The sequence below is a fragment of the Haliaeetus leucocephalus genome, unplaced genomic scaffold (genome assembly GCF_000737465.1).
Source record: "Haliaeetus leucocephalus isolate CR32 unplaced genomic scaffold, Haliaeetus_leucocephalus-4.0 Scaffold143, whole genome shotgun sequence".
In the NCBI taxonomy this organism is placed as follows: Eukaryota; Metazoa; Chordata; class Aves; order Accipitriformes; family Accipitridae; genus Haliaeetus; species Haliaeetus leucocephalus.
In genome coordinates, this window is record NW_010972579.1 from 1,663,088 (window position 1) to 1,672,075 (window position 8,988).

The following is an 8,988-nucleotide window of genomic DNA, read 5'->3' on the forward strand; positions in this document are numbered from 1 at the left end:
CGCCAGGGGCGGGACCCGCCGCCCACGCAGGCTCCTCCCGGGCGGGCCGGGCCCAGGCACCGGAGCTCGGAGGGCACTGCCCAGCCTTCCCCTTCCCGTCCTGCCGCCGGGAGGGCGCCCGGGAAGGGCCGGCCGTGAGGCGGGGAGCGGCGGCAGCTGGCAGGCCCCTCCCCGGCGCTGCTGCTCGGGCTTTGCCCACCCTGAATATAGCTGTCTTGCCTGCGGTAGGCTGGGCGCCCCGCGGGGCTTCCCGAGGTGCAGTTTTATATAATTGCTTCATATATACATGTAAGTTTTATTATTCGTTTTGTTACATCTTATTAGAGAATGTTTCATATGCATAGCTACACCTTTATGGATATATATTTATATCTTAACTTCACACGTGAGCATATATACCCCTATATCTGTATCTGTATATGAAGTGTGCATAAATAAAACATGCACATATTTCTACACCACCTTATATATTAATACATAGAAATACAGGTAGCACTGCTGACTGCACCGACACCAGGAGCCCCAAGGCCAGACCTCCATCACAATTTGGGGTAAAACTGCTGTGCTATGCCTCCATTTTGTATCTTCAGGGGCTTAACACGCAGCTTTGGTGGCTGAACGGGGGTAGCTGAAATGAAAAGGCCCAGAGAAGCGGTGTGGTTAGCAAAGGCTTGCGGTCCAAAATAAGGGGTTAATGCAGAGTTTCCCAGTGTTTTTCTGCATGTTTCTGCCTTATTCAGCAACAGAAATAACTGCAGGATAGAGGGTTAGCGGTTATTTAGTTGTTTACGCTGGTGTTTTGGTGCAGCGGTTCAAATACGTTGGAACTGAACCCTCCATTATGGTGGTGGTGATGGCCTTGTGCTGGGGAGAGGAGATGGGGTGGCATTGAGCTCCCTACCTTTCTTGTTCCCCCACTTCTGGATAAGTGAAGGGCCAAGAGATGCATTTATTGGGATCGATGGGCATGCACTTGTCAGGAAAAATGTGGGATAAACACGTTGGGCAGATCATTCCTCTGCATTTTTTTCTCAGCACTGGGCTGCCATCACACCCATGGACAGCTAGCCAGCCGGGACCTCTGGCTGGGAGGCCAGAGCGTGGGTGTTGCACTGAGGTTTTTAGAGTTTTTTAGCACTTGGAAGCAGCTGAAGCAATTTTTGGAGTTCTTGATTTTTCTGATGCACCTGTTCACAGGCCAGCTGGCATGAGGTGGCTGCTGAGACACAGGATTTGGCTGCTTGGGCCATGTGTCAGTGAAAGCAGCTGCAGGATCCGAATCCTCGGTGTCGCAGGAGGAACAGCAATGTACACGGCTTTGCAGTATTTTCGTTCTCCAAATCCCAGGCTGCTTTCACTTCCAGTGGAATATGGAAACACCTGAGCACACTTTCAGCTGCCCGGCTGCACAATCCCAGCCCCACTGTTGGCAGCGAAGCCTGTCCCTGAAACAGGCTAGATAGATTAAGGAATCTTCTCTAGGTGCCACAGAGAGGTTTTCATACTCATCTTGCTGACAAAATTACAGTTCAGCCAGTTTAAACATACACATCCTCCTCTGTCTGCTCTGACTCTTCTGCGACTGAAACATGCACAAAAGATTGTTTCATTCAGGTTAATTAAATAAAATCTATTTTAATCCCTAGTTTAATACTGCAAGTAGTATCAGCAATAATCTTGGGCAAATCTCCTCCCCGGTCTTTTAAAAAGGAGGAAGCTTAAATAATGCATATAGACTTGTGAAGCGTGTTAAAGTAGCAGCCTGAAGAGAAGAACAAAAGAACCACTGAGGTCTGGGACCACACAGCCTCGTAAGGCTGAGTAGGATCACCTACAATCCCTGGCATGTCCACCTCCTGCTCGCAGCCCTGCAGTGTCATCCAAAAGGTTTTTCAAGGCTCCGGTGCAGAGATTGAAACTCCCCACCACGACCTCCCCAGGCTCTCAGCTTGTCTTGTACTCAGCCATGATGAGGTCCGACTCGCCCATTAATTCATGGTGGCAGGTTGTTGCTCGCTTCTCAGCTCCATATGAACAAGAGACCGAAAAGCTCTTTGTACACTTGGGCTCATATCTAGAGTATCTTCGGTTTGGTCTGCCCTACATGGTAGCCACACGTTCTCTTCCCAGCTCTATATATATCAGTGTTTTATATAATGAACCTATTATCGCTTGTTTAATTGCTTTGTGGAGGGTCCAGGAAAGCCAATTCTTCCCCATAATCCATATGTGTATTTTCTCATTTCAGAAGAGCTCTCATTTCTGATCAGTGGCTTTTGCTGTGACCCGTGATTCCTCCACGCAGGGTATCACAGCTTACTTGCAATGCCCACAGCAGCTTCAGAAAGAGGTGCTTTGAACTGCCGAGCATCCTGGCTACTAAACCGAACCTTGCCCAGACGTGCTATGGCATTGCTGTTGGTGTATGAGTCACGGCCAAGGGAATTTGAAGGAGCTGGGAGCTGCCACTGATGATGATGGCAAGAAGTGCTGCTGGTAGTAGTCCTGAGTGTCATTGTTGCTGCCAGGATCAGCACCTGCCCCTGCTGCCAGTAGCAGTCACACCTCCACGCCGTTCTTCGTGCTTGTCACCACCATCACCTATGGGGTGTCTGCTGTCACAGTTATCAGCGGTTACTTCCTCCGTTGGCCACAGTGGTACTCGCTGACATCCCCATGTAGATGGCACTGCCCATACGGACACCCTCCTCTGGAGTCTTGGCAGTAGGCAGCCTCGCTGCTGTAGCTGGGAGGGCAACCAGAGCCACCTCTCTTGGTGCTACCCCACTTGCAACAGTGATAGCTGCTGACAACAGTTTTATGTAGTCCGGAAGCTGATCCCTACCAAGCACAAGCCTGGTTAGGAAGAGCTGTTAAATGGGGTAGAAGGAGCAGGACAGATTTGGGGGAGGCATTTGGAGAACCTGTTCTAACCTCCTGGTTATTACCAGAGAGATGGTCAGCACTCCTGGAAATGGCCTCTGCTCCTTCCCCTCCTGCGGGGTGTGTGGCAGGGAAGGGCAGCTTCTGCGGGTGTTCTTGGGAAAGCCCCACTTGTATGAAAATGTCTCAGCAGTCATCTCAGGGCAGCAAGTTGTTCCTGTAACTGTTCCAATGTAACTTAGCGTCATGGCAAGCTTGACCATGTTGTTGTTCAGAGGATGCTCTCCTCATGGCAGCCCTCCAGCAGCTATTCCACCCACAGGACATTCCCTCTGTGCAACCGTCACTGCTCCAGGCTCAGCAACACCAGATGGGATCACTGCTTAGATGTTGGCAGGAAATGCCATAGTTTGGTAAGAGCTAATAAAAAATTTTGTCATTGTGGAGACAGGCATGCCACCATAGACTTAAGCAGGCTCCATCAGAGGCTCAGTTTTCTCTTTGGGAAGCATCCTCTTCAGCCCCTCTGAAGGGCCAGGCAAGAGGAACACCAGTGTGTACAAGACACTGCCAGAGCCAGTGAAGGAGATGAGTACTCCTGGGGTGCTGTTTGTGCAAAGTTGACAGAGGAGCTTCTGCAGAAATTCTGGAAAAGAGCTTTGGAGAGGACTTCTAGGAAAGCTCCTCCTACCTACAATCTCCACCTGCAGAGATTTTCCCATATGATAAGACCAGCGCTAGCACTGTTTCACTGGAGTGGACACCACAGCAAGTGCTCCTGAAGCCACCTTGGGACATCGCGTTGGTCCAGTGATCTGACCAGGGTGAGGGATTTTGCAACAGCCAAGACCCATCTGACCCAACAAATACGAATTCTCAAGACAGCAATCCACAGTAAAAGGGAATCAAACCTGGCCATTTCAATAAACAATAGCATAAAATTACATCCCTATCATGTCAAGCTAAAACATAAAGTTACATTGAGAACTTGGAAGTTATTTATGTAGCAAATTGCTATATTATTAAAAGCTAATCTCATCAGAGCAGCTTGCTGTCCTCATAGCCATTTGCATAGAACAAGTATTCAATTTACTGTGGAGACTACAAAATTAAGAGTGAAGAGGCAAAGGCCACCATATATGTGGAATACTTCTTCCTTCAGACTCTTCTTCACTCCCGTGCAGGAGCTCTGTTGGCATTTCTTTCCTTTGTTTTATATGCTGTCATTATACCAAGATAGAAATGGCGCAGCAGCAGCACCGTGCTGTTGCAATCTGAATTTTAGTGCTTTGCCATGTTGAAAGAGCTAGTCACTGGTTACAGCTGAAATGGCAAAATAAGGAGCAATTTCCACTGCTCTCAGTGCTCAGCAGAGACCGTTATTATCAGTTCCTTTTGTCAATAATACACATTGTATGAATACATTTACATGGGAATTGGGATCCTGCCAATTTGCGTATAATCAAAGTAAAATATTACACTTCTTTCTGCAGAGCGTGCGATGCTGTGAGATTCACAGGAAGAGGCCTGAAGCGATCAGGGTAATAGGTCCCTCCCTTATAAAGGGAGCAAAAAACATGCAAAAAAGGCAGAACATTAGACTTAAGGTGGGTCAGAAAGCTCCCTCTTACCTTCCCCATCTCTGAAGAAAAAAAAACCACAGAATTAGCGAAGCAGAGAGAAGGCAGCCTAAACACAGCAGGAGCTGGAATGGACCGACTGCAGTCAACTTACTGTAAGGGGGGTGAATAAAATAACAGGTTTGGGGGAAGAGAGAAAAGAGAAAAAATCAGAGAAATCCTTCAAAGGGGTTTATTGATCATTGCAGACATGGGTGGATTACAGAACCAGCACTACAGGCACACATAATACTCTAGATTTTGAAGTCACAACTGAGTGGCAAATCTGGTAGGTTTTTAAATTACATTTTAAAAAGGATCTGGAGAAGAGCACAAGGAGGTACAAGGAGGTAAAGGGATTTTAACCAGTACTGTCTTCTCCACCCAGATCTGCCAAGGACAACGCCACTTTGCAGGGGAAATGTCCCTTGCAGCCCAGTTGTTTCACCTCTCAATCCCGCTCCTTCCTCACATCCCACATCAGGAGGTCAGTGTCATGGAATAACAAAGATTAAATGAAGATTAAGGACATTTAAGTGAAGATGAACGATTAAGAACAGAGAGTAAGTGAGAAGTCCTAAGCAGAAAACACCATTTTGTGGCAAGGAGCCACTGTAATAGCTTCCAGAACAGCACTTAAACTGTCCGGCAGCAGTAGTTACATATAATCCCCCAAATTGATCCTGAGTGGAGCAGAGTGCCTCATGTCTACGCTGCTCAGGTCTCTGGAGCAGACTGGGCTGCTCTTAGTGCTTCAAAATCATAGCTTGGTCGTAACCTTTCGGCTGTTCCCCAGCTGGGCAACATACTAAAGTCTGTCCAAAGGTTCTGCTGCTGCTGCAGTAAAGTGGACTTGGCATTGTTTGAACTGGTGCTGTTTGCATTAGCCATATCCATGCTAATCGAGATTGACCTTTTGGTGTTAATTTTTCAGGTTCTTTTTCAACAGATAATAGACGAATAGAAAAAATGAAAAAACAAAGGTGGAAGTTCCTTAAATTTGTTATTTCAAGCGCATTTGAATACTTTTTAATAAATCCACCAGCATAGTTTCTTTTCAGGATTGATGGAATGAAAGTCACCCTATATATTTGATATGTTTTTATCAGTATTTTTCTGTTCCTGATCAGCTCTTGTACCAAATTAGTGAATTACATGCTAATGGAATTTGTATACGCTGGGCACAGTACAAATGCAATAGCTCTTGTAAAACATGTCAGAAAATAAAGGTTTTTATCCTGTGCTGTTTAAGGCTGCTGAACAAGAATGACGAACTGCCTATGATCAGCTTCAAATGACTAACAGATATCATATGTAATTCGAGTAAAGGAAAAATCCACTCCGATGAGTAATGCAAGATGAGGAAAAATTATTATTTTGACAAATAGATCTTTATGATGTAAAAAGCAATAGTGATGCTCACTCTGGGATTGCTAATTCTTTGGCATTTGCTTACTGAATTGCAGCCTATGAAAAAATCCGCACTTCTGAAAGTTATGAAATGATTTTTTTTTCAGCGGCGCACTCCGATTCCAACATGTCTGCAGCTGCAGAGCCAACCCGACAGCTCCCCACTCCCCCTCCGCCTTGTCTTGCCCCCGCACTGCCCTGCACAGCACGCCAACACACTTATGAGAGCACACAAGAAACCACATTAGGGGAGTGAGCCAGCTTGCAGATAATTAGTGAACTGGCATTAGACGGCTCTGCTGCCAAGGGTGATGGTCCAGTTTCTCAAACAGCTTTTCAGTGGCAGTGTGGGTGTGAGCTCCCATCCACCATCTCACTGCACCCCTTCTTCCTGGCTGTGTGCTACCCAGAACTGTGCCAGACCAAGCACTTGTGCAGCTCTTTGCTGGAAGGAGGTGGGAGAACTGATCCTTCTAAGAATAATAACCTTTTTCCCTTAGTGCCGGCTCACCTTGCTGCTGAAAGGGCAGATGGAAATGAGCACGGAGACGATAGTCACTGCTTGAACCCGAGTCATGAAACTAGAGTGCACAACCTGAGCTGTTTGTAGATTTTGAGGGATCTCTTCTGAGGAATGAGTTGCACCTGAAGATGACGTAGCATGTGTGAGACTGCTACTTTTACTGCACAAGTGGTTTTTAGAAAATCTGACAGGAATATGGCTGTGGAGAACATGGTTGGTCAGGAGTCCCACAAATGCATATTCACATTGTAGAAATGCAAGCTGGAAATGGCCCAAGCAAACCAGAAAACATCTCTTAAATCCAATTGCGCTCTCTGTGCAAAGGGAAGGGAAGGGCTGCATCTCTGGGTGCCTCTGGGAGCAGGGAGATAATCTCCTTGGGATCATCTCACACATCTGCGTCACTGTTGCAGAAGCCGAGAACAGCGGGCTCAGATGTTTGCTGGAAGGTAGGTTTGCTTCCGTAGCTCTTGGTTGACCAAGTTTAAATGTGAATAGAAAGGATCAGAGCGCTCCCTGATCAGCTGTCCTTTTTCCATGCACCCTGTTCTCCTACTCAGAGCATTTTCAGGAGCATAGGGGTGCCTGTCGCCACTGGGACAGGGGATCTGCGAGAGGCCCTTTCTCCTAGCAAACTCCAGCCGATTTATCCTCAGTGGTGTCTCCTTGGCCCGCTGGTGAAGGTGAAGAGCTCCAGGAGGGTTGGGCAGACCCTGCAGGTCAATGCCTGCTTCTGCAGTGAGTGTTGTGGGCCCAGATTTGGCTTTTACAGTCACAGGACCCTCTCTGAGGGATGAGGACTGCCTAGCTTTATAAATATAGACCAAGGGCTGGAAAACAAAATGGCCATTAAACTTTCTGCAACAAAAGCAAACCAAAGGAGTTCAGGTGCTTTCAGTCAAAACTCTCTGCCACACATTTTGGGTGAGTGTTATGGTTTCTAAAGACAACCCTGAACTTTGATGTCCTGCTTCTGAATATTAGCCAGCTTTGACAGCTCAGGTCAGATGTCTCTCCCTGCTCCTTCAGTACAGGATGCTCCTTGTCCCCCTTCTGTTACAAGCAGCATATAGGGAAAACTGATTTTTCTGAACTTCGAGTTCTCAGTGATTCAATAATCACAGTGGTGCTTTCTGCGACTATATCCTTCCACCCTTGTTTATGACTTTGTACAGTGCAGTGCATCACTAACTCTACTATAATGCCAGCAAAGCATTGACATGAAACCATTGAAAAGTGGCATTAAAAAAAGCTGCGGTATCTTTAAATCAGCAAAAGCTGTGAAAACACTGTTGACCTTCCTCTTTGGTTGATAAATTAATCTTTGTGTTCTGGGACTGGGAGGGAGAAGGAAGGCAGCCAAGCAGCCTCCAGCTTGTCTCTTCTCATGAGTGTCAAAGCTAATAGAAAAGGAGCTTGAGTACCCCATGGGCATTTCAGGAGTCATCACCTGAAAATCTGCAGTGCCAGAACTGCTCGCCACACAGCAGAGCTCGCCGACATTTAAAGCTGTCAGTCAAATTGCTGTCTTCACTTCGCAGTTTGCTGCCAGCCTGCTGTCTGGCATTTTCAGTTTTACTGCTCGAGCACCTTGCTGCCAACTCTTAAATTTGCATGGCAAATGGTGCTGGGAATAACCTCAGCAGCAAAAATTCCACAGTTCAAGCTCTCTGCCTTGCTGCTTGTTTAACAGCAGAAATGGAGGGGTGTGCAGAGCATTGTCCCATCTCTCCCAATACAGAAAATGCATTTAAGTGAAGAAAAATAATTGCTGCTGGCATGTCAGATGGTTATAGGAGCAATCGTGGAGTGGGATCGCATCCTTCAGTGGCAGCGTGTGGGGTAACCGGTACACTGGGATGGGCTGACCGGGTGTGATGACTCCTTCTGTCTCCAGACTTCAACTCTCGCACAGTGCTGTGGTTTCAAGAGCAATGAATAAGTTGGCATTTTGCTTAAACTGAAGGGGTGTATTTTAAGTCACGGTTGTCCACTCCATTTGGGTGTCCTTGTTTCAATACCTGCACAGTCAGAGCTGCGTTGACCCTTTGGGGATGATGGTGCTTTACTTGTGCTGCTTCTCTTGCCAGGGTGAAATAAAACAAAAGTGACAACAGTCAGTGGCAGCCGGAGTGCCTGTGATGGAGAAGAAGGTGCTTGTGTCACTCCTCGAAGACGCAGTGGGACTCGTTTTACGAAGAAACAATTCAAGGCCTGAGCAAAAATGGCTATTCAGTGACGCTATGCTGCCCTCACGTGGGTATTCTAGAAATATCCCAACATTCAATCCCGACCTGCACTAATATAATGCTTTCAAACTCTTGGGCATCTCCTCCAAGAAAGCCCCTTGCAATCACAGTGATTTTTTTAAACCGTTCCCACGGCCCGCCCAGCCTCTGGAGGGTGAGGCCGGGGGGAAAGGAGGAGATCCTGCCTGCCCGGCCTGGGGAGGCTGCGGCCAAGGCCAGGATCTCCACCCGACACTGGGGCTGGCTCTGAAGGGGTCACTCGTCAGGCTGTGGCCCCCCGGGACCGAGAAGCTCCCGAACCCGC

The 8,988-nt window shown here is 47.4% G+C and overlaps 1 protein-coding gene across 1 annotated transcript in view; it reads right to left on the reverse strand.

The window, feature by feature from the left end:
- The window catches only part of LOC104827922 (chromosome unknown open reading frame, human C21orf2), an 8,993-nt gene extending 4,470 nt beyond the window's left edge, over positions 1–4,523 (reverse strand). The window contains exon 1 of the mRNA XM_010561281.1: positions 4,515–4,523. Coding sequence (XP_010559583.1) covers positions 4,515–4,523 — 9 coding nt within the window. The remainder of the gene's footprint in view (positions 1–4,514) is intronic.
- Between the last annotated feature and the right edge of the window lie 4,465 nt (positions 4,524–8,988).